General features: G+C 33.4%; 3 protein-coding genes across 4 annotated transcripts in view; 1 reads left to right on the top strand and 2 right to left on the bottom strand.

Annotated features, from left to right (window-relative positions):
* The window catches only part of LOC142354358 (uncharacterized), a 406,219-nt gene that overhangs the window by 84,021 nt on the left and 295,432 nt on the right, over nt 1-26,766 (bottom strand). The window contains exon 1 of one of the 2 annotated variants that reach the window (XM_075406630.1): nt 704-839. The exons of the other annotated variant lie outside the window; for it this stretch is intronic. Within the exon in view, the coding sequence (XP_075262745.1) occupies nt 704-775 (72 nt within the window). The 5' untranslated portion in view covers nt 776-839. Of the gene's footprint in view, nt 1-703; nt 840-26,766 lie in introns of those variants that run through there. 2 annotated transcript variants of the gene reach the window in all.
* LOC142354357 (uncharacterized) overlaps nt 1-26,766 on the bottom strand; it is a 350,658-nt gene that overhangs the window by 316,874 nt on the left and 7,018 nt on the right. The window lies entirely within an intron of this gene.
* The window catches only part of LOC142354542 (uncharacterized), a 15,889-nt gene continuing 334 nt past the window's right edge, over nt 11,212-26,766 (top strand). The window contains exons 1-7 of the mRNA XM_075406859.1: nt 11,212-12,018; nt 14,884-15,127; nt 15,415-15,717; nt 18,737-19,025; nt 19,642-19,684; nt 22,868-23,234; nt 26,483-26,593. Coding sequence (XP_075262974.1) covers nt 11,908-12,018; nt 14,884-15,127; nt 15,415-15,717; nt 18,737-19,025; nt 19,642-19,684; nt 22,868-23,234; nt 26,483-26,593 — 1,468 coding nt within the window. The 5' untranslated portion in view covers nt 11,212-11,907. The remainder of the gene's footprint in view (nt 12,019-14,883; nt 15,128-15,414; nt 15,718-18,736; nt 19,026-19,641; nt 19,685-22,867; nt 23,235-26,482; nt 26,594-26,766) is intronic.

The following is a 26,766-nucleotide window of genomic DNA, read 5'->3' as shown; positions in this document are numbered from 1 at the left end:
ATTGGTGCGTTTTCCACATGCCAAATTTGAATTTTCTATGTTTAATGTGTTGAAACGTTTTGGTACTCTATGTGCAGCAATTCCAAAGATGTGCAGCGGAAAATGTTTTTTGAAAGAATGGGCAATCTATAATTTTCTTCGGCTCTATAGTTAGTTGATAAAACTTGTTGAACAAATACGTTTTTTGTTTTGTTTTATTATTCAGAAATGCAACAGATTAAACAGACAGGTTCATTATTGACGTAGTCTCAAGGCAGTGATTGAATTTTACAAAATTTTGATTTGATCATTAGAAGAAGAATCAAACAAGTAACTTTACACGATTGATTTCTTAAGGCATCAAAACAAACATACCAACGATTTCCAATGTTTAAAACGGATTATACCGAAAGTTTTCTACGTTTTAAAGCTAAAATCTGGACGATTTGAGAGGTTAAAAATACAAAAATTCTGAAAATTCCCTACGTTTAAACAAAAAAACCGGCAAAAAAAGCTTTTGTCCTTTTTTTTAATTGAAACTAAGGCATAGCCACAACTTGTGACGCATGGCCACATTGGCTATTCTCACCGTTGAAATTTGTAATTAAAATCTTGACAGTTATCAATTGGAAAAAATGTTACATCTACTGTCCTAATTCTTGGAAAAATGAGCACTTTAGATCTACTGCCTGGTCACCGAGCAAACCAAGCTGTATAAACTAACTTTTACTATGAGTGATATTGAATCCGATCCTCGTCTGTAATCCATTGACGTGGGAATACGAAGGGTGTCCATGGCAGAGTGAAGAAACAATAACTTATATCTTAGAACTGCTTTTAATCCTTGATCAATTTGAACTTGTTAAACACATGCAAACAATTAGTTTATAGACAAAATAGAAACAAATTTTGTCCCTGCATTTGATATGAAACAGTCATCTAAGCATATTTAACATTCAATGATATAACTCTCTTAAAGCAAACCTTGAACCAGTGACATAAATTTAAACTACGATTATGATCATTTTGGTATGTTTGAAGATACAATGCGATCCAGATTTTATATAATTATGCCCAGAAAGCAAGACATTATTAGAGTGCTAAGCAAGACATTATAGCTTAATAGGTGTCACAAATGTCTCGGCAAAAACTTTTCCTACAAAAAATTGGCTACCCAGCTTGAAGAATAACCGGGAATTAGTATAAGATTTGTAGATAATTGCAATAAAAACTCTGCAAAGATATTTGCTCTTTTAACACTGAATCTTGTAAGTCTTGCAAATTCTGTAAAGTTGTTGGCAATTTTTTCATCATTTGATAGCTTTTTTGATAATTATAGCTAGATGTCAATTGACTACATATGTTTAGAGTTACTCATGTACGGGTTTAAATATACATTACTAGCGTTTACCAACCATAACAAAAAGTAGGTACAAAGAATTTGGCTTGCATTGCCATCCGTCGTTTGACGCCCAATGTTGAAAGCGCCTAAATTACGTGTAAGTTGTTTCCACAAGGCAATTAAATAGCCTAAAATGGAAAATACTACCAAAGAAATGAGATTAAAATGACGTTCGGCCGTAAGAACATTTCGCAAAATTTAATCATTTTATATTAAATGTTTAAAATTAATCTGCCACATGCTTCTTTGTGGAATGCACTTCCACAAAAAGTATTTAGGGGCGGAAAGAGATTCCTCTTTTCAACTTCGAGCTGAAAAGTGAAAATCAGTGACTGAAATTCCCATTTAGGGAACCTCTTTTGGATGCTTGAAGGTTGTAAGTCTGCTTCACACGTACAATGCATAAAAATAGGAAATGTGAAATGTGGTTACAAAGATAAGAAATTTACTTACAAAAATTGGTACGAGTAGATGTCTAAAATGTGAATAATAAAAAATCATTATTTCATCTCTATTATTGGTTTCAATTATTCCGCTGTTTTGCATTTTTCAATTCTGCAAAAACGGTCTTGATACGTGTTAAAAAAACTTTTTACTGTGATTTATTTAGTAGCAGTCAAATATCTCGGTCTTCAGAATAAGTTTCAATTTTATTCTTCATTTTGTTAAAAGACGTAACTGATTATTGAACAATCTGTTCCTGAAAAAGTTCAAAGCAGAACCACGACTTGGGTAGGTTAAAAATCAGGAAAATATGTCAATTCTTTTTCTCAGAATATTTTAGTGTGAATCTTTTGTTTAAAAAAAATTTTTGAGAAATCTGTCAATTTTCCTAAAACAAAACTTTGAATATGACTCTGAATATGAAATACGCCTCCTGAAAAAATTTTAGTTTCAATGTTTGTTAAGAGATAACATTTCATGCGCCAGGAACATACTCTTTTCACTGGGAGACTAGAATTACGGACTTGGGTGTATCTTCAAGAAAGAGAAAATATTTTCTTTTAGTTTGAAAGACTCCACTAGAAAATTGATTTGATATTGTGTACTATTTTAAAAATAAAAACAAGTGTATATTAACACAAATAAATAAATAAGTTCAATAAATTCATCGTTATGGGTTTATATCGACTGTTTAAGAAAAAAATGTGTACCTAACAAAAACTGTTATAAGAGCAGGACCCAACTGATGGTTTTAGTTTTTCGATATAAATTTTTCTATCACAATTTTCTTAGAAATGCGGTAATATCTATGCGTGGCTGGTTTTTCTCCAACCGAAATTCGGAAGTTTTTTTCGCATCGTTTCAAAATTGGAACACATTTTTGAAATTTAGATTTCATTAATTTAATTTCAGTTTTTTTAGACAGCTGGAGTTCATAAATTACCAAAAATATCTTTACTGCTGCCGATGATAGAGTTTTATTGAGCGGGTACGGTTTATTTTTACAGCCTTTCTCTGAATGCTAACATTCCGAGATCGTTTTCTATTCTCTGCCAACCTTAACCGAATACAACTATAGATATTCATTTGGTGCATTAAATAGAACGAAAATTACAATTTTTGATTAGGAAAAGCTAGTAAAAAACTAAGTTGTTTTCAATTTTTTCTCTCTTTTTTTTAATTTGGTTCAGAAAAATAAAGGAACCTTATTAGTGCTAAATTAAGCATATCTGTTGGAAAGTTTTTTGGATTTCAAAACGATTCTGATTACGAATCTGATAGAAATATGTCATAGCTACAAAAAAAACAACACTCGGTATTATGGAAAAAATTGTGAAAGTAAAATCTACAGACCTTTCCCTATCTTCGTGTATTTTGAGGTCATGCATTTGAAGTGTCATTTTTTCACAATATGTAATTTTTTGTTTTGCTACATATTAATCACGTTTCTAAATAAGGAAAATCAAAGCGGAAGAAAACCACTTTGAATAAAAGGTAGTGAAAAAGTAAAATTTCCTTTTCAGAAAGAAAAAAACGGAAAAAGGATGGTCCGTCAATTTTGATTTTTCTGCATTCCACAAATTTTGATGACTCCTTTTTATATTTTGAAAATTTTGTCGAAATCTAGAAAACAAAAAATTTGGTGAAAGACGAGTCTCATAAATTATTTATGGAAATGAAGTTTGCATCTGAAAAATCTTATTTTCCTTTCGGGTCAAGTGCCAGGGAAAGTTGGAGCTTTCACGAAAATCGATACCATTTATAATTTGCTAGAAAAATTAAAAAGCATGAAAACTGTTACAGTTTCTTCATATTTATAAATGATGATGCTGCAAAAACGCTATCATAGACTCCTCCGATTACTCATTTTTTGGAGTTTCTGCGTATGATACCTTTATTTCATTATCGTTACAAACTTTTGGAACGGATTCATCTGTTTTCTATATATTGCTGCGTTAAAACAAAATAGCACAAAGTTTTTCAAAACTATCAATTATTATTGCTGTTTCAGGTTTTGCTAAAAACTTAAGGAAGTTTTTTGCTTTTTATCACATCAAAGCAAATCCGACTATACAAGGTAAATCATGAATAGTTTTCAATGTATTTAAAGAAGATTACGGCGTTTCAGATCGTTGTTTAAAATTATTATTTGTTTTGATTTTGTCGATAAAAATGTAATTTTAATCCTCTTTGTTGCCTTAATTTCTAGATAAATTGTATAGTTACGGAACAGATAAAACATGGTGCCAGTTTTGTTTGGCTAACAATCTGTCAGGCTATTTGCTTTAGATATGGGACTGAATACAGAACAAAACCCATTTGTTTGGAAATTCGGCTAGAACATTGGTGGTAAATTTATTATGTCTCAATACAGCACTGCCTCTGACTGTTGCGAGATGCCTTAATGTAACCGCTTATCAGAGTTTTTAACATATTATGTCTTATGGTTAGTTTTTAAGTTGGGAGAAAAATTAGTGCCGATTAGAAGAATAATAAAAAGATGGGATGCAAAAAAATGTTACAACTGGTTTTTTGTAAGTATTGATATCCTTCATGAGAACTTTTATCCAAATTCACTTCTTTTCGCATTATTTTTCCGATGAGAAAAATGTTAGCTAACAAACAAGAGTTGTAAAAGTGTTCAGACCATTCAGTACAGTTACATGAAAAAAATTCAAAATTAATGTTGAAATTCAATATGCAGTAAATTTCATTTCTAAATTCGTTTTTGCGCATAGGCTGAGTCCCAATTTATTTTACAATCTGAACTAATTTAATTGTATTGAGAATAGTCAAAACTTTGTCAGCATTTTTTTGTACGTGGAATAACAATTTTTCAGTTTCCTACGACACTTTTGACCAACAGTTACCATAAGTTTGTTAAAATGTCACTATACAACCATTTTTAAAACGTCAAAGTCACAAAATTTTAAATTTTTGCCATCACTTATTCAAAGAAAAGTGTTTGGAAAAGAACAGTTTTCAGGTGACTCGCTTATATTCTATAACGCTTTGGCCTACTAGCTACAATCAGAAAATGCCCATAAAATGAATATTGGGAAGTCAAATTATATTTTGTTGTATCGTATAAAAAACTCTAATTAGGTAAAAAAAAATTGACAAACAGTTTTTCTGCTGATTTCTTTTCTTGGTACTTTCGATTTTGTTTCATTTGATTTCATTTTCCCTTCTTCAATTGAATACAAAAGTTTTTAGTTGTTAAACTGAACTGGTTGATATTGACGTTACAAATTTGTAGTACAACATAAAGACGTCAAATTTAGAAAAGTTGCTCAAGTTCAACTGAATTGAAAGCAAATTGTTTCTTTCCATTGTTTTACTTCACTATTTCTTAAAGATCTTGAACTGAATGAAAAAACATCTTCTCTTTTTGCATTGAACAAAAAATTTCGTTAGTTCACTAACTCTTTTTACCTCTTTTCAGAGAAATCTACCGCTTTCATAAGAATATATATGTTTATTAGGAGGCATAGACATTAGAAAGCTAGAAAACTAATGCAAATCCATCGTTTGACGCTTTTCCTTTTTTAAAAAAGATGATGACAAAAATGCTACCATCGGCTAGTCCGATTACTCGTTTTTTGATGTTGCTGCATATGATATCTTCTTTTGATTATGGCGTCCATTTCTTGAAACGGATTCATTCGTTTTCCATAATTTGCTGCGTTGGAGCAGGACATAAGTACTTTTTTTAGCTATTAACTAATATTGCGGTTTAAGGTTTTGCTGAAAACTTGAATAATTTTTAATTCTTTTTTCCAGCAAAGCATATTCAAAGAAACAGAGTAAATCATAACTTATTTTTTTTTGTTTTTCAGCAAGGTTACAACAGTGTGAGACCATGATTTCAGATTTTGACTTGTTTTGAAGTTGTAAAACTTTACTTGAATTGGAATTTTCCCACAAAATTGTTTTTAGTTTTATTTGGGTCAATATTTTGTGAGGTTAGGCTTATAGGCATGAATACAGAATAAAACTTATTTGTTTGGAAATTCAACTAAAACTTTGCTGATAAATTATTACTTCTAATTGAAGCACTGCTTCGAACTCTTTCGCGATGCTTTAATATTACCTATTTACAGATTTTTTTAAATTGGTTGATGAATTATATTGGGAAAAAGATAATACCTATTCGAACCAAAGCAGAACAAAATTATAAAAAAATTTTTGCTTCGCTTTTTGTTAGCATTTATATTCTTCAGGAGAACTGTTATCCATTTTCGCTTCTTAGGCATAATTTTTCTGGATAAATTTTTGTTAGCAAACAAAATAAAACGTAAAAATGTTTAAACTAATCAACACAGTCATACAGAAAATCAAACATTATTTGTTTTAATTGTTGTATTTCATTTTGCAGAAACTTTTTATACTGAATTTGTTTTTGTGCATAGGCGGAGACTCATTCTTTCCTTACTATCAGCCTTATTTAAATAATTCTGAGAGTTGTCACAATTTTCTTACGACGAATTAAAAATTTTAGTTTCCTATAACACATTGACCAACAGATGCCATAAATTTGTAAAATATCACTAAACAAACAATTTTGTATAAACGTTTGAGCTACAAAAAAGAGGTTCAAACACTCAACAGAAAATTGTTTGGAAAGTAGCATATTTTTGGTAATTTGTTCTTTTGTTCTTATTTTTAATGACGTTGTCTAGCTACAATAAGAAAGTGTCCGTAAATTGACTAAAGAGAGGAAAAATTGAAGTTTTGTCTATTGTTTTAATAAAAACTCTAATTAGAGAAGATTTATTTTAACAGTCCTGCTAAATTTTACTTCTAGGTGCCTCCGGCTACTTCTCATTTCATTTGATTTCCCCGCTTCAAATCAATTGAAAAATTTTGATCTGTTTATCTGAATTAATTGACGTGGTCGCCAAAAAATTGTGGTACAAATAGAAAAATATTTTTTTGAAAACAATGTTGAAATTCTTTTAAATTGACGAAAAACTATTTCTTCCAATTACTTTATTTAGTTTATTCTTATAGATCTTAATACACTTTTATTTTAGTTGCGTTGCATCGCATTTCGGTTAGTTTTAATCTGCAGGGTTGTGATAACGATTGTTTACATGCTGACAACGATATTTTAGCGTTGGTATAAAGCGTGTTGACTTTGAGCACTTTATGGCATGAATAACACAAATTTCTTTTATTGCAACTTTCTGCTTTTTATTGATCTCAGACTGTTTGACGATTATTTTCTGAAGTTTTCAAACTTTACTTTGAAGCAAAATTCCTGTTCAATGAATCACGCAATTATTAAATTTAGACAAGTGGAAAAGAAAGGAGAGCAAATTTCCTAACATTACAAATATGCGGCACAAAATGGATTTTTAACAAAATGCATATCTCCTTGTTTTGTTTTGCTTCAATGATAACCCAGACTTGAGTCTCATGATGTTTCAGTACTGAATCATAAAAATTGCATAATAATTTTTACTATGGCCAGAAGTCTGATCATGGCACTTTATAGAAATTTCATAGTGAATTTCATAGTAAAATTCTTAATTTAATCTGAATATTATGAACTCCAATTCTGTGAATACTATGAACAAAATGAATTTTTTCCTGTTTTCGAACTGAACAGCATGAAAAAGCTATCATCTGCTTTTGATCTGTTGTTGCATTCGGCTAATAAACGTCTACAATGGGTCAATGAAAAATGTATGATGAATATATCAATGCGATATATATCATTGGCCCGGCTTAATTCATTTGGATGTGAGTTTAGCAAGTGGCGCAAAAAGACTTCGTCGATAAAATTCGTCGATAAAAGTTTTCAAGTGCAAAGGATTCATTTCTCTTTGGTCAGGGCACTTACTTGAAATAATTTATATGTTTGAAAATTTTTATTACTTATGTGTAAAAAATTCGTTTGAAATGGATGTGAATTTCTTTTCACTGAGGCTATTTTATCTGATTTAATTACTTGAATATTTAGAATTACCAGTTCGATTTGTTCAAAAATCGTAATCTCTTGGGTGGAGAACTTTAAACTGCCGAAAGATTAATTAATTATAGGACATATACGTAATTGTCGCCTTCAAATTGCTGACTAACTTCACCAAAAACATTGTCGTATTCGAAATATTTGGCCTGAATTAGCAAAATCAGTGAGCATTTCAGAGTGATGAGTCTTTTCTCATGGCCGCACAATTAAGGCAAATTTTGATTTTTTTTTCTGAAATAAGCTTGCATTTTCTACTATTTGTTTATTTGAGTCGTAAGAAATCATAGAACAGTAAATATTGTATCTGATCTCTCCTTGAACTTTTCTTCTAGTTTTTAAAGATCAGGAAGAAATTCAGATTTTTTAAAAAATTTTCCTAATAACTTTACTTACGTCTGCACAAGAAATAGGTTTATCTAAGGCATGTACTCTGGAGCAGAAAAACTTATCATAAACACAGAGAAACATAACGATGTTTCTTACATTATTTCAAACGCACTTTTGGCTAGATAGGAAGCATCTCAATTTGATCAAAATTCATTTCAGTGATGGACATCAGCATGCGCTGCTGAGAACTAAAATGTGTTCTGAAATATTTTTTCTCAAGCTTTCGAGATTGTTCATTTTACACGTTCTTCATTAGTTTGCTATCAGTATCTCGCAATATTTGGATACAAAATCGTGCAAGATAAACTCTTTGGAGGATCAGGTAAGATGTATCAAAATTATTTTTCAAGAATTTTTCCAAATTTTCTCGCTCGAAAATGTTGCAAACTGGGCATTTTTTGCAAGAATCTCTCTAGATATCCGTCTTTAGTTCCATAATTTGTTTTTTGCCTACATCACCATTTTTGTCTCTACTGGCAATGGAAACGTGATAAGTTAGCAAAACATAAGAAAACTTGAAATTTTTTCATTGAAGTTATTAGATTAACAAAAACTATCTGTTTTATGTCAAATTTTGTGACTTCTAAATAATCGAAAACTTTGGCTTAACAAAATGGTAAAGAGCAACTTATCATAGAAATGTCAATCACAGTTGATCCAAAACAAAAGCATTACTGAAATGAACTAAGCTAGTTGTAGCTAAGAATATCATTATCTTTTTCACTTGCTCTTATTTAGATATTTAGTAGCTTTAACTTATCTGATGTTGAACTTTCTCATACTCAATTTTAAGTGTTTATGTATAAAGAATTGAAATTCGTGATGGAAAAGTTCTACATCAGGTAACTGACAGCTTTGAATAATTATCTAATTTAGAGCGCGTGAACAAAAAATATTTAGGATAACGTCAAATAAATATTTAATTTTCAAAGTTTCAAACAAACTAACCGTATATTATCAGCTTTAGGACTCCAACAACAAATCATGGTGCCATGGCTAGATTTCTATTTGGATTTTGCTGATTTATCGGAGAAATTTTGAGCCTTTTTCTTTTAGCAAAATTAAATCACCCTTTTTGATCTATTAATTAGATATCTCCTTTAATTCAGTTAACTCTCATGTAAGAAGCGTTTTTTCATCTCTCATTCTTGAGAAGTTTATTTTTCGAACTTAGTTGAAAACTCTTTTTTCCGCCATTGAGAGTCCATAAACCTACACTGATTGTTTTCTTTCAAAATATATTTTTTAAATTTCTATTTTCAGAATTTTGCAAAATGACGTTCTTGTCTAGGGCGTCTATGTGGTCTCTTATAGTTTTTTCATACATCAACAGGTTCGCTTATTTTTTGTAAAATTTTATCGGTCACTGTATTGGCACCCCTGCATAGCAAAACTGGTTCTCACAGAACGCAAACTGCCCTAGTGATGAAAAAATTTGAATTCTTGCACGAATCTTGCAAGAAATCTTACAAGGGAATGCATAGTTCTTCCATTTTTCTTGCAAAATTTTTGCAAGATTTTGAATCCGTTTTGCAAGAGTCTTGAAAAATTTTGACTTTACCTTTACCATCTTGTACTGGTTACATGGCTGATTTTTTGCTGTTGGTTGAGCTGAAATAGTTAATCAACTGTCGGAAAATTGTCTGAAGTCAAGTTAAAACCTGACTTTTTTGAGATTTTCAGTATAATTTTTGTGGTTCTTCCTTCCTCTTTTTTCATTCCGGGCTTGGAACCGGCAGTGGCGGAGTTACTGAAATAAACTATAGGAGTACTGATTGACACAGTTCTCCATAACAAACAAAACGACAAAAACCAGATAAAAGGAGTAACTAAAATTTGAATAGCTAAAAGGTTATCGGAAAATGATCTCAAGTCAAGAACAAATTGAAGAGTTGTCTCTATTTATTTGACGGAAAGTTGTATTTGAATTCAAAATCTTGCAAGAAACTTGCAAGATTCTTGCAAGATTTCACATTCGAAATGCGTTTACGAAGAAAGCCATTTAGTTTCAATTTTGCTGATCAAGGATCCTGATATCAGTCCTAGCGTTTGGTTTTCATTTAGTTTCAGCTACCAAAAATACGCAAATAAATTTTCCGGAATTTAAAAACTCGCAAGATTCTTGCAAGATTTTGAATCCTGGCTAATTTTTTTTCCTTGAATTAGGTTTTGTAATTTGTTCAATAAACAATAATTTGCTTCAAAGATGTTTCCTAAAATATTTGAACCCCGATTTATTTTTTTGGCCTTGATTGCTATCTTGCAAGATTCTTGCAAGAATTTTGCAGGTTTTGAATCACCTTGCAATATTCTTGCAATATTTGAATCCACTCATCAATAGGATGTTCTTACGTGATATCAAACTACAAAAATTACATATACCAGCATTTTTGAATCATTATGCTCCAGTGCTCAGCTATGTTTTAAATTCTTAAACTATGCGTTAGTTGCATGTTGTAAGTTGCGTTTTAACTTTCGCTGACTCATATAAAAACAGTTTTCTAACTATAATATATAAGCATGTGTACGTGCATTGAATGATTGTGTATCTATATATCTCTTAGATCACGTCGGCTCACTTTGTCATAACTACTGACTAAGAATCTATTAAAAATCACCTCATTAATCTCTCCAGTGGCCTTTATCAGCCACATTTTCTACTCTCCAATGCGAGTGTGTTTTAAAATAATGGTAATAATTATACACCTTTGTTTTAATCTGTTGTAACTTAAGCATCTTTTTCTCCAATAACAATAACGTAAAAATAAACTTATACACCTGAAACACACACGCACATACATACACACACACACACACACACACACACACACACACACACACACACACATACACACACACATACACACACGTAAATGCACACACAGACTTTTCTCTTCATGTTTAGCAGTTTGCTCTGCTTGTGGTCAACGTTTTGTACTGGTTAAGCTGGTTATAGTAATGAATAATTATAATAAAAAATAGTTCACAATAAATAAAAAAGCGATTTTAGTTTTGGTTGTTCGTGCGTGACTTTATTGCTTCTACTGATTTTGGCACCTACAGCTAAAGCCAGATAGTCTAAACTTCACCAAATACAAGCTCTTCAACCGGTATCCGTTTAGTTTCAGCCACCACAAAATAGTATAAATGAGCTCTAATAGATAACTTATTACTGTAAATTAGCTCACAATTATTCGAAGTTTCATTTGCCGCTGTAACCGTGGCTCAAAATATTAATTACATCAGCAGCGGTTACACGCACCCACAAAAACAAATTTTACCTGAAAAGTTAGAAGTAAATATAAACAAATCTAACAGAGCGCCAGTTATTCTAGATCAACGGAAAGGTTTTTGGAACCGCCAGACATCGTCAATTGCCAAAAACCAGTCTATCACGACAACCAGCGCACAAGCACAGCCTATATTTTATTCACAAACATTTCCTGATAAATCGCTCGGCCGCAAAAGCGGCGGAGTTTTTGCAGCTTCTGTAAATCAAACAAATCAACCGACATCAAGGCGGCAATTATCGCATCCAGTTCAAGCCACATCAAACCAAGCAACAAAAACCTCGATACCCTACCAGGGCCGAACACTTACCGTCCGCGAGAATTTGCCCAAAACTTCTTTCAAAGCTCCCAACTACTTTGAAGTTCAACACAATCGACCAATCAGCGACCAGTTTGATACCAGACAAAGCAGACTTACAAGTGAACAAATGATGATTTCACACCAAAATTCAGTTCAAATGCAGCAGAGGAACTCGCAGCAGTTTGAAATGACGTCATTACCGCCTTCAAATAATTATCCGTCCTCTAATCAACCACAGGTAAGCGTTGCCTGGAACGGACAGCTACCAAAATCATGACCGACCATGCAATGGTTGGTGCTGGTATACGCAAAAATTGAACTGATTGATCTCACTATGTCAAACTATTTTGCATAAGTGCATTTTAAGTCTATGCTGGTGTCAATATAATAATTTAATGACCTCCTAACCCAGTGAAACGAAACTTGATAAAGCTTGCCACGACATGCAAGATCTTGACAGTCTTGACAAAACTTGGATTATCTTACCAAGATCTTGATAGGACAAAAATTCTGGGTACATCTTGATAAGATCTGGCCATAATCTTATCAAGCTGTATCAAGAAATTTCTTGATTAAATTTGCCAAGATCATGGTAAAACATGGCAATAAATTTTCATGTCAATGGGAAACGTTTCCACACGATGCAATTTGCGTTGTTATGAATCTCATTTGTAGAAAGGATTTCTAAGCAAATACAAATGAGCGTTTTTTCATAAACGTTAGATACATTGGTGGGATATGTTCTTTGCCTCCCCCCCCCCCCTAATCTTATTGAATCCATCACAATAACATCCCACACTCACGCATGCCAAATTTTTTAATATGAAATGTCACGCGATCGATAAAGGGGGGGGGGGGTAAATAACGCACAGAAAAGAAAATAACGGAAAAGATTGCCCAAGTAACTTAAAACCATAGGTGAAGACAAGACAAATCGGAAGAAGTATATTACGGTCACACAATTTATTGATGTCGTGCCATCGCAAAAATGGACAAAAAAATTTCTGATAATAATGACGGTTCTTCGATTGTGTCTTAGAGACTCAGCTAATCATAGTAATATGTAATAAAAAAATAGTAATATAAAAAACCTGGTAATTATTCGGTCTACGCTTTGTTTACAGTTAATCTCCGGCGACAGAATAGATATTTTGTGAGATGTGCACCAGAAATCTTTTATTGAATAAAACCACTCGGTTGATATCGCCATGGGGAAGCTCTCAGACTGCGAGGCAAAGCCAAACTGTTGAGTGCATTCGAGAGGAGAATAACAACTTTGCGATAAATTTCTTTTTATAATAACCTTGTTGCGATAACACAAGTTGCATAATTTACCGATGAAATAACTTGTTACCGCCCATTAAATGCTGAGAAAATTTAAAGCAGTGGCGAAACTCTGCTTGGTATTATACTGTTTTTTCTGCAGCTATTTTGTCACCACTCTTGCTATGTGACCAATAGCGAGAAAAAACGGGTCGAAAAATGATAGTCTAATCAGTTGCAAAATGGCGTACGTAATGCAACTGTTGTAGTCACAATAAATAATGATTAGAAACCTTGACACACGGTTCTGTCCGTCCATATGAATTTATTTAACAACTCGGATTCGCATCGGCAGTTGATGACTTCTCGATGGTGATAACAACCGTGTGGTAAAATCAACTAATCAACTCTTCTTGTGATTACAACAGCTGTTGAATATTACCACACGATTGTTATCTCCACCGAGAAGTTATCAAACTCCGAGTTGAAGCCGAGGAGTTATGACAACTTCGAGGGCGATAACAACTGTGTGATAATTTTTAAATCAACACCTAATGCGATCATGTTTGTTTTCTTAGACTACAAGTTTATCAAACTGTTTCCATCATTAGACTACGAGTTTATCACCACTCTCTTATCGTCACTGTTTACTTAGTAACAGTGGTGATAAATGATTGTGATAAACTCGTAGTCTAATGCTGAAGTGCTTTTCCGGTGTGGATTGGGCATTAAAATTTATTACATTGGCAGTTTATTTAACTGCTATTATCGCAACAGGTGTCGATTAAATCTTTTTCCGCCACTCTTATCCGTCCACCCATCTTGTAGCAACAGTGGCAAAAAAAGAGTGACGGAAAAATAGTCGAATGCTAAAGCTTTTCTTCTCCACCGTATCACATTATTGTCGTCTTCATCGGGAATAATAAGTCTTAATGAAAAATGGTCTTAATAAGTTATTTAATTGTAAAATATAGAATTGTTATCGACACAAAAATTGATCAAAGCGGGTTCTGGTTGCCCTTATTTCGCAAATGGGGTAATTTCGTACTGGGTTTTCCCAAATTGAGCTTTTTGCACCGATGCTTGTGTCCGTTGGTTTGGGATTCCTCACTTTTGAGGCTTGTTGCTGTCGGTTGTGCTTTTTGTGAAAACTGTTCCCAATTTTGAGTGAAAGCCTCTTGTACGTGTGTGAGGGGCATTTTTGGAAGAGAGAGCGTCGTCAAAATCAATATTTTTTTTGATAAATTTAAAATTAACTATAAAGCTAATGATTTGTATGGCTTCTTGTCGTACATAAAATATCTATCAAAACTATAATTTTTGCTTCTTCATCGTCCTACCTGCTCATATTGTCTTTTTCTTTCATTTCACATTGAATTGACTAAAAATTCTTCAAATTTTAAATACTGTTTTATCATTAAGCAAGCATGATGAAGCCAAAAAATGATTTCTGATAGTCAATTTTATCTATCAGCTTCGTCATTATTTGTTTGTTTTTATAACGCTCAATGAAGATCTACAAATAGGAATATGCCCTCTTCGATATCTTTAGGACGGAAGCCAGATTTATCCATTTGAAATCCGGTTTGATATGCAGTGTAGACATGTATTTGAACAGTTTGGGTTCTGTGGTAAGATTTAGGGTCGACACTCCTGAGGCGAGGACAAAGATATAATTTCAAGAAGAAGATTTTCCGGTCCTAACTTCCATGTTTGTGGTATCTTGTAGTGCACTCATTTATAATCAGTTCTTTTCGGTAATTTTTAAGCCATTTCAAACCGTTTCCTACATGTCTGAGATCAAAAGGAATAATTTTTGTTCCTTTTATTTTCTGTTCAGACCTCAATTCAGCCACAGCTGCAGTTGACGCGTGAACAGATGTTGTCCATGCAAAGACGTGCAGCATCTGTGAGTCCCACAAAGTACTTTGACCAACTTTATGGCACCCAGAATAGACTGGGCACTTCTGGGGCAGGAGGAGGCGGAGGAGGGGGAGGTGAGACTAAGTCAGATGGGAACCTCGGGGGACTTGCAGGACATACTTCCCCCACGAGAGAACTGAGAATGTACAATCCTAATACTGGTAGGCTCCTTGTGTAGTGTTGATCCTATCAAATGGATATCCTTATGGATATCCAAGAAAGGTGATAGGACGGGGGGGGTGGTATTTCATGAATTTGTCCTTAAGTTTCATCAGTTTATGTGGTAGGCCTAGAAAAATATTTAAAGCTCTCAATTTCCGGATTTATGGGGATTAGTCGTCCATGAATTCAAACGTCCAGAACGCCAAAGTAAATTTTCTAAGAAATGAGAAGAACGTCGCTATCACGGTTTTAAAGCCATGCTGGGGCTATTTTTGTTTTTTTCCAGGCAATCGATCACAGCAACCTCTATACCACCGATCGAACACAATCAACGCAACATCAACAATTCCTGGTCAACCCATTAATAACACCCTAGAGAGACAAGGAAACATGTCCAACACAAATAGACATCCACTGCATCAACAGCAGTATACGACAGACCCTGGCAGCCGGTCTATGGATCGAGACAACAGACCTCCCTCAGTGCCCCCCAATCACATGGGGACAGGGGGAAGACATACACCCACGCATATGCAAAATAACAATACCTCCTTAGAGATGAAATGGCCCACAGGTGACAAAATACCAGGTACAATTACACTAAATAGCCTTAAGATTTTTCAAAATGCACAACGGTACCAAAAGCTACGAACTAACAATGTGAAAAGTGACATCTTTTTTGGGTTCCAATCAGTTTGCTAGTAACCAACCATCATTAAGTCTCTTTCTTTAACGTCCCATCGACTGTTTTCACAGCTTTCTTACAAGATTCTAACGACCTCGGACTGTATTCCACCTCAATGTTGTGACGCTTTATGTTCTGAATTTTCACAATAATTTGTCTGGTCTAAAAATCACTCTGAAAATAACGTTTCAATAGCGTTTTAATCCTAAATATATGCTGGCCCTTCCAGAACCTCGCATTATGTCGCTCGTAAAAAATTTCTGATAATTTTTGATATTGGAGCAATATTTTATTGAAATCAATGTCTACAAAAACGAGTCTTCCCCATAATTTCTCAAATTTTCCCATTAACACACAATTAATCGATGTTTGGTCACAAAGAGTTTTTTTCCATTTATTGCAAAACATCTCAAATTATGAGCGGTTGCATATCCCGCTTCCTTATTTAAAAGAAATTTTTGTTCGAAAAATGCAACCAATGCCGTTGCTGGAGGTCCAAATACTGATAATCCGCAGAAACAACAATCTTCAAGAATGAGAAAAACTTCTCAGGAAGTTTCATATATTCTGATCAAAAATTCCTGATATAGATAATTCAAATTAACCCACTGCATTTTTTGGGAAGACTGTTTCTTGAAATTTGACTAAGACAACGCGGTCAAATTATTATTTGACGTTATTGAAAAAAAATTCCTCTAATTTTAAAAAATCAGGTAAGATATTCAGATCGAAATCGTATTTTGCTTTGCTTTTTAGCGCCATATTGTACAATCTTGTAAATTTACTTGAAAAGGTATTTTGCTCGGAGTTTCGGATGATTTTGGTCATGTGTTGCCTTCAACTTAAAAGAATTGTCCGCGCTGATACCTCTTTTTTTCCAGGAATTTTTTAGAGAAAGTAAAATCTGTTGTGCTGCAAAAATCTAAAAGAGTTAGTTTTCAAATCGTCAATTGTGGCTGCCAAAACGAAAAAATAAAAAAACTGGACTGGAAAATTTTGATCACCAGCTTGATTGTCAAGCTTAACTTTTACTCTCACGCTAGTTAGTTCAAATTTTACTCACTGTTTTTATCTTAAAAATAGTTGACGAATTGCTTAGTTTCAATGGAGATGACGAATAAATTAGAAAAAGGAAATACAATTTAAGAAATTTAAATTTTCTACTCAATAATTACTCTTTTACGTTTTCAAGCACAACATGTACAATTAGGGAGTCACTGATTTTTAGTTTACTACTGACAAACAACTACACAGGTTGCCAATACAATTTTTTTCCTTGGTTTTTTGAAAAAACCGCTAATATATCATTTGATCGAAATGAATTTATTTCAGGGCTTCAACAATTCTTAGAATATTATCGGTTTCCCTTGCACAATTAAATATTTTCTTGTTTTGCATATTTTTTTAAATGTTTTGTTTGCTCGGTAATGGTACACTGCATTGCAGGCTTATTGGTGACAAAGTGACGTAAAAAATTAAATAATATGTCAACGGATTTTGAAAAATGCTTTAAAAATTCTGCTTAGTTGCCATTGTCGATGAATAAAACCAAGGAATACATTCATTAAAAGCAAACTAAACTTAAATGCTTAGCCCAAATTTTGATGAAGGTGAAAAATAGAGCAAGTGCTGAAATTAACTAGTTTTTTTTGAAATTGTGCTAATATTTTGTTTCGAAAAGATGCGGCGTCTACTCTATGAATCTGGAAATGTTTTGGTTACCAGCAGAAATGTTTCGAGCAAGTTTAAGAAAACATTTAGAAAATTAGTCAAATAATACCATTGAATGAGTTAGGGAAAAATGTTTTAAAACAGTTCTAGCGCATAATATGAATTTTTCACGGGTGATTTTGTTCGACTTCGTGAAAAGGGTAAAGTGTACTCTCTATATACCAAATGACGTCATATCGAGTTACTTCTTTTGAAGCTAAAACTTCTTCACTACAAACTGCTCTGCCCCAATATTGACATTGATTGCTTTTTGTTCTGTAACAATATTTTTCTCAGCTCTATGAGAAACCACGAAAAATCAATTATATAGTCAAAAGCCATAAATCTTTTGAGAGTTTATTTGAACGAACGACGGCCTTGTTTTAACAATATTCTAGCCTCTTTTCTCTTTGCTTTATCAATTGATTGTTGGAAAATATCTTTTCAACAACCGATTCAAAACATTTTAATCATTCTTTTCTGATTGAGTTGAGCTTGTCAAATTAATTCAATTCATCAGCAGAAATCTTGATTATGTAACTGTTTACAAAAATATGATAGTTTTCTATTTAGTTTATTAAGCATGCGGGCTGGATATGCATCTTCAGTCAAAAATTCTCTCAATATAGAATAATCAATTGTTATCTAACTGATTCATAAGCAGTCGGCGACAATTACAAACAAATAGCTTGAACACCTACTCAAAACATAATGTAATCGATTCTAATGACTCATAAAAATTCTGGTATTGTTTTTACCAGTTGAGCGCAACGGTTACTTTGTTTTCTTTTTTGCGGTTTAATATTAATCTTAATTGTCATCTTAAATGCATTTAAAGAAATTGAGCAGGACCAAATTTTGGGACCGCTTCTTTTTTTCCATTATTGGACAATAATTGTTAAAATCTAATTATTTCAAGTAGTTTTTCGATAATCCGCTTTGCATATCACGGATTTATTGTTTTTTCCCAGTGCAGCTTTGAAGTTTTGATAATGGCATTAAGGGCGTTAGTTCTCAATTTTCCTAATCAAATGCCGACTGAGCTCGCTTCAAGTTATTCTCTTTTGGGGTTAACATCATGTTAAGATGTATTCTATTATTTATTATGACAGCCCTAATGTAATCTTATAGTGGGGTATTCTTAATCAGCCTGTATGATCCTTGTGAAATTGGTGCTTCATTTTATCATTCATCATGAGGCGTCAATATACAGGTCGAATGACACCCACAACCAAACTGGACCGAAGTCCGAGTACCAGTCGACGCCAGACAACAACCACAACTACCTTCCCCAAAACCCAACTGACCCAGAGATTCGGAAGTCCATTCGGGTTCCAAGATGGCAGAGAGAGCAGGGCTCTGTCACCCAGTGGTCATCAAATGGTTTCGGACACTGGTTTAGATCCTGACCCTAGAGGTGGACCCCCAAGTTTGCCCTCGAGGGGTTTCGGGGGTTCTGGACAGAGAGGGGGTGGACCTATTTCACATTCGCCCGAGCGACGGTACGATGATTTTGATCATTTAATACCGAGTATATGGTACGTAATGTTGTCAAATTTAATATGGCAGTTTTGGTGCAACAGTAGCATGCCTTACTGAAGTTTTGAAGATAGTAGATGCGAGTCCTCCGAAGCTCAATTTATTTAGCAATAAAGGGAGTTAGCTAATACTTAGGGCTACACTTGGGTTTGCTACAATAAATTATTTTTTATTTTTTGTGGTGATTGCCCAGGATGAAGTCCCCGACCCAAAACAGGTATATAAACCAGACTTAACATACCAAAATGTGGGTATTTGCCAGACCGAACAGACCAGAAATCGCCATTGGCCAGACGGAAGGCGCGACCAAAACTTTTTCCAGGCCATTGATTTAGATCGCCCCGCACATCCCCTCCCCCTGTCCGTGACCCAAGTCGGTCTGGCCAATACCTGTCTTGGTTTGGAGACTACATCCTTGGTGAAAACTTGGATTATGTATTTTTGCATTATATATCTTTTTGTAAGTGCTCAATATAGTTAGCAAAACAATTCAAAAGTTGTTCGAGAACAGTTATTGACAATTAATTGGCGCGAAATATTTTGGCTAGCTTTTGAAAGTGACCAGTTTTGCTGTTATAGACCACCGATGGTGCCAGAAGACCAAAGAATGACATATGTCAAGGTAAATATCCATTATTTTCACTTGCAGTCAAAAGATTAATAGATCCATGCAATAAATTGAAAAGACTACTATTTGCTCCATTTGTCATTTAGCTCGTTGTTCATCATTCAAAAGTTTTACTAGTAACATTCGATCTTATATCATTCTTGTTGAGTACCTTCATGCCGTTCAGATAAATTAACAAATTTATTTTATAAGTAAAAAACCTGAAGCAAAAAACATGCAAAACATTTGCCTGCTAACAAACTTTTTTTTGTTTTTATAAAAAACAAGGCAAGATATACATGTAGGCACAAGTTATATGTGGCAAACTGTGCAGGCAAGTTATCTAAACTTTATTTAGATTTAATTTACATATGATTCCTTGTAAAACCTCAGCACTCATCAAAGATCATTGAATAATTAAAAACCCCATTTAAACTTTGTTCAAATGTTTCGTAAGATTTCTGCAGCAAATGGAACTATAGACGTAAAAAAGGAACCGTATGAATCGATTAGTGATTATGATATCAATTTTGTTGCTCTTTTGCATAAAATTTTCTAAACTGGATCTCCCACAAACAGTCATAAAATTCGTAGATTAGTCTCGTGATTTCAAGCACAATTTTGAAGATTTCACCAAAGGATTGTGTTAGGAAACAAGTGTGAATATGCACTACATAATGCATGTGACTTGCATTATGTAGTGCATAAACACACTTGCATAAAAGTGACAACTGCCTACCTGTGTATGTTCAGTTTTCTGATAGCCTACCTGAATTTCAATTTGTGGCAAAAAAACAAATCATCTGAAAGATTTAAAAGCTGTTTTTACTTGGGTGTTTTTACCTGAAAATTGGGTCCATTTAGAAGAGAAAAAAGTCAGGTAAAAAACCATTGCTTTTGCGGTGTTTAAAGCTCTTACCCACTATATTTTATTTAAGGACAAACAAAAATTTATCGAGGGTTTCTGTATTTCAACAAACAACGATGCATACAAATTTTTGCGAAAACTAAACTAAGAACACCATTTCCCCGATAAAATGAAATATAGAGGCCAAGATATTAAGGGTTCTCAGCAAATTGCGGAAAGTTTCAACGAGCTTTTTTCTTCGAGCATTTTTGAACGAGCATTTTTGAAGATAATTCAGACATTGTTGTGCCTGAAACAGCTCAACCGGAGATTTTTCTAGACGATATCAAACTCAACGCAAAAGATTTGCTAGAAGAAATATTACAAATTAAATCTGGTGCCAACTCTTATGATCAAATAACACCATCACTCTTAAAAGCCTCAGCGCCGTACGTTATAAATAGTATCTTATATATATTTAGCTGCATTATTAATGCTTGCCAATTTCCCCAAAGTCTTGAAAAACACAAGTTTTCTCATCACAAAAATGGTAGCAATACGGAAATTAAAAACTACAGACCAATAGCAAAGCTATATGCAACTTCTATAGTTTTTGAAAGAATAGTTTGCAAACAAATTAAGAAGACACTTGAAAGGAAGCTTTGCACTGCGCAACATGGTTTTCGGCAAAACAATTCAACAGTAACCCAATTGTTACTATATTGTGATAACTTATATCCAGCTTTAGATGATTATTCATCTCCAATAACAGTTTACTTGGACATTGCTGAAGCTTTTGATACGATTAATTTTTATATTGTTCTTCAAATGCTCGCTCGTTTTGGATTTGACAAAAAGTTTTTGACTTTTTTTGCCCCATATCTAGTTAATCGACAGCAGAGAGTAAAAATTGCAGACAATTATTCGACTTTCTCAAAAATCTCAAGCGGGCGGATCAGTATTTGCTTTGTTTTTGTTCTCCGCTTACATAAATGACCTACCTGATCAACTTATTAATAAAACATTTCTTTATGCCAATGATAAGAAAATAATAGGACAAATTTCAAAACGTGAAAATCTTCAACTTGATATAAATAGAGTTATCGAACGTTCCGGTTCAAACAAACTAAATTTCAACTTCAGCTTTCTCGATTTCTCATACAAAAATACATATGATTCGTCCTCCAGCATGACTTGGAATTGTCACCTCAAAACACCCATAAAGAAAGGATTTTCAAAAATTGAAACATTTAAGAAGAGTTATACCCCGCACCACAAAAGAAACTGTCAAATGCATATATACTGTCAAAAACTTATATACTTCTGCAGTCTTTTATGCGTCAAATGTCTGGAACCCAGGACCACTGTATCTTCAACGCTTAGAAAGACTGCAAAGATTATGTTTAAAATGAATAACTTGCCCTTCAGTTTTTGATGACCAAGAATACGTTGAGAGCCTAATTAGAAATCGCCTGTTGACAGTCAGTTTTTTTCTAGTTTTTAACGGCCTATTTCTGCTTAACAAGATTAAAGTGGGTATAACTTCTATGAATGCCTCAGACCACTAGTCAATAAATTTTGGTTGTCCAAAGACCAGATCAATTGAAAAATTTTTCATTGAAGCCAGAAAAACATTTCGGAAACGTTCTGAAGATAATTACTTTAATAGAGTGGCCTCATTCAATAATTCTTTGTCTCAACTTAACAAATTTTCTAACTATTAACCACACAAGAATCCATGTCAGTTTTGAAGAGAAGTGAAGAGCTTTTTGGAAGAGGAGGCAGTGAAAAGATTCAAATATCAAAGTTACCCTTCAGGATGGAAAGTTTTCGAGAAATTTTAATTACTGAATCTTGATTTCTCCCTTAATCTGGGCCAACCAAGCTGGCTGTAACCATGTTTGTTTGAATTCACTATTATTATAATGGATCGGAATACTAAACTTGTGGTATCACATTGAGCCAGTGGTGTCCACCAAATTTTTTGTTCAGAGGCCAGAAAATTATGGAAAAAAATTGGTCATAATATTTTGAAATTTTTATTTTCTGCATCTCGGTAGTGCCAACAGTTTTAACCGTTTTCCAATATGAGAAAAAATTATTCCACATGAAAACTAGGGCGCTGCCGATGAAATAACTCCGTTCCTGTGAAACAATGCTTCGGATGTATCCGAACTCTTTTCTCATGCGTTGCTTAAATTGTGTATCACGACAAATATATACAATAAAGCTTGCGTTATGTACAGACGGTCCGTAATAACTCAAGTGAAGTCACTTAACGAGCACAAAATTGTAACTTAACATTTCTTTTTGTCTACGTTTTCCCAATGACCACATTGAATTTAATGCAGGACCCTTCTCGTCCGGGTAACCGTAGATCTCCAAACCACCTCACCAACAAAACAATAGCCTCCTCCTCCCCCACACCTGCAAACAACCAATCAGACCTGCCGTCTACCACCCCCCGCAAACAGAAACAGAGACGCGAGGCAGGAGTGCCCAAGTTTTACGATTCCTCAACAGACGATGGTGGGGGAGGGTTCACGTCTTCCCTGGGCGGGGGGAGTCGAGTCGGGAAAACAAAACGGAAGGAATCCACCCCGTCTTCCGAGCATCAGTTGAGTCCAGTGGGGGTTGTGAACCAGTTGCCCTTGTTGCCCGAACATACTCTGAACCACGAGAAGCTTATCGTGCAAAGTGTCGAGAAGATGCAACCTGGTAAAAAGTTTTTTTTATAAAAAAAGTGCAAGACCTATATGCAAAGATATTTGATTCGATAATTTTTAACTGCTTTTTTGACAGCCTGTGGAAACAAATTCTCTAAATCATTATACTGTTCTCAGAGCATAAAAGTTAAGGTTTTTAAAAATTATATTTTCTGCACAATTGAGTTTAGTCTTTTGGCAGTTGGTCATACTTTCCTTTTGAACAATTCAGAAACAAGTATTATTAAATCTGAAAGCATACCCGGGCCGAGGATTTTGCCGAAAAATAACGGGGAAAAGAGTGTAAAGAGTGTAAAAATAATATTATAAATCATAATAATTTATTATAATTACATCTGTTGGAGGAGACGATAAACGAGCTACGTTTTACGCCCGACAAAACGCAAGGTGGTCTTGGGACATTTTTTATAAATGACACCAAGACGAGTTGGACCTCAGTATAAAATAATGTCAGAGTTATAACGAAAGACAATGGAGCAAAAACAGCAAAAATCTTGGCACTTGTTGCTGATTCACGCATTTTTGCAAACTTTTAACCACAACACGTCTACTTATAACAAGATTTCAAGAAATTACAAAGGCTGATTAAATAAATTTTTTTCGTATCTTTTATCTGCAGAGAAGCGCGATCATATTTTTTAACACAGTTGAAGCAACAATATTATTAATCTTTACATAAATATATTTTCAAATTTTTTTTTAGAAATTCAAAGTTTTAGATAATTGCGAGTTACGCAAAGATCTGTCGGGCTGCAACATCATTGATCGTTTTGGTTTTTGACTGCCTTTGCAATTTAGCTTGAACTTTGAGGGAGATTTGCAAAAAAACTTTGAGAGTCTAGGAATGCACAACTACTGGGAATTTGAGCCAGTAGTGGATTCGAACCAGCAGCTCTAAAATGCAAACCTAGTGCGTTTTGTAAAACAGAAACTAGTCCTTAGTTCTCGATATTGAGCAATTCTGATAAGCCGCTGTTTTTTTTCTTGCTTCTCATGTCTTTTCTCTCTAACAAAATATCCGTTACACAAACAGACTTTGTTGTCAAGTGTACCTAATGCACAATTTACAGAAGTATTTTCTCTTATTGGCCATTCATTTTTAAGCTCAAGGTTTTGGCTTTCACTTACACTAAAGTTGAAAAACAACATAATTAAAAAATTGCAGCCAATAAAATTATCAATTTCTTTTCAACATCGGTTTCATCCTTGCCTACGCTAATTTCTGCTTCCTGGTTTTCCTGATTTCTCAAAAAAATTTTGTTGCTACTCCAGTGTGTTTCAAATTGCCAAGAAAATCTGGATTCTAGTAGGAAAAATATCAGCGTCAATTTAAGAATGATTAGAGAAAAATATATGATTCCTATTTTCGTTTCAATTTCTCAGTAGTAAATTACGTTTTCTAAAACGCAAATCAAAACTCTTTCTGAACATCTTTTGAACTGTTTATACGGTTTTCATGGGTCAATTTTTAGTGCATATTTGCTTTTTGTTCGATAACTTTTAGCCTTCAATATTATTTAGCGAGATAAGCTTTTGAATTTTGTCAAGCTAAAATAATGGCGGTCATCTTAGAGTACATGATAGTTTCCTCTGCTGCTTTGTTTTTCATAGAAAGAATTATGTCATGGTTTTTAATCTGTTTTTAGAATTTCGATTTTTTATTTTTCTTTCCTAAATGATAAACCCGCCATTATCAGTGAAGAATATTCCAAGGTTCGGCGTCATGCAGAGATTAAAGCCCTTTTTTCAATTTGTTCCGTAAAAATCTCTTTTGCTATTTCAGCTCCCATTGATATCTTCATTGCACAAATTGGGAGTCTAAAAATGAATTGTACAGAATTCAATCTGTCTAAATAAAAATTAACTGTTTAATTCAATTTCGTAAAAATTCAAAATAAAATTCTTTTCAAGTAGGTTAGAGTGATAATTATTAAGATCGCGTAAAAGTTCACGTAATTATCCTCAAAAATTTTAATGTATTGAACGCGTTTTCAGTTTTTTTGGCAGGAGGGCAGTTATGAGGGACAGTTTTGAAGGTTGAATGTTATTTGTATATTTGTTCTCCTCATTTTAAATTTATAATCATCATTTTATTTTGGTTCCTAAGTTTTCTTAAGTATACTGTTTCCACAATCATTTGCTAAACATTGCAGAGAATATACAAGGATTACAATTCAATTTAGTTTGAAACATATTCTGAAACAAGTTCTGAGTTTGAAACAAGTTCTCAGTTCGGTTAAGCGTATACAATTTGTGTAGAGATTTAGCTGTTACTTTTTTCCAAAAAATTTTTGATCAAATCGAATACAAACTGCCCCAAAAGTTGTTTTATCCATCTCTTAAATTTAGATTGCAATATTTTTCATCTTTGGGGAAGAAATTTTTGTCATTTCCTCTCGCATTTTTCCAGCGAGCTGTTGCTTTCTTTAAGTAGGATTAGTTTTGCTTCTGTTTTCTAACAAAAACGTTCCCCTTAACCACTCTCTGTATTGATTTCACTAACAATGTGCATTTTAATTTTGAAAACTTTTCGGTGAGTAACAATCCTTCGGTAATATGTCAATTGTAATATGTCGGTAATATGAATAATATGTTAAAACTTCGATTGTTAAGAATTTTATAATATTTTTAAGTAAAGTTTGATTGTGCAGATACTCAAAGACATAAACAACATTAATGACGCCTCAGGAGGTATTTAAAGTCATGTAGGATAATTTGATGGGATATAGATACTGGCAATTGAGAAAAATGTTTTTTTTTGGATTCGAAAACTTTGGAGTCCATTAAAAAGATACCTGCGAGTTCCCTGGCTTTCTTCTGTTCTCCATTGAAAAAATTCTCACAAAATTTTTATTTTCTCATAAAAATACGAACAAACTGGTGTTGTCACTAATAATCACATGCATTGGTTTTTTGAAGGAACCCCTTTTTTTCTAAAATATCGCAGAGATTTTGCTCGACAGTGTTGATGTTCCTCAGATAAAAATTTGTAAAAGCAGCGAATTATGGCATATCATCGGTCTTGCTGCGCAGTCTTATCACTTTCAATTATTTAACCGCCTGTACAGTTCTTTTTATCGTTGTTGATCTGAAAATGAAATTTTATTTTTCGAAAAGAGAGAAAAAAAATTTCTTTCTCCCTTCTTCACCGCGAATTTCTGAACTCCTGTTTAGCCAATTTGCAAATCTGTTTATCTATTTTTTAGAAATCTGTGATAGAAAACAGAATATACTATTTAGGAGTGGATAGGCACAGGGCCAATTCAGAAAGTGCACTGGCAGCCCAATCAACTCCTTCGCCATACAAAACAACACCCACAGCTGAGGACTTTACAGATGCAACAATACCAGGTGTTCTAAGCAATCATGTGATATATATATATATATATATATATATATATATATATATATATATATATATAAATATATATATATATATATATATATATATATATTATATATATATATATATATATATTTATATATATATATATATATATATATATATATATATATATATATAT

Source organism: Convolutriloba macropyga, chromosome 15 (genome assembly GCF_964194025.1).
Source record: "Convolutriloba macropyga chromosome 15, txConMacr16.3, whole genome shotgun sequence".
NCBI classification, from domain to species: Eukaryota; Metazoa; Xenacoelomorpha; order Acoela; family Convolutidae; genus Convolutriloba; species Convolutriloba macropyga.
The sequence above is the reverse complement of the archived record's forward strand: the minus strand, read 5'-3'. Positions and strand labels throughout refer to the sequence as shown.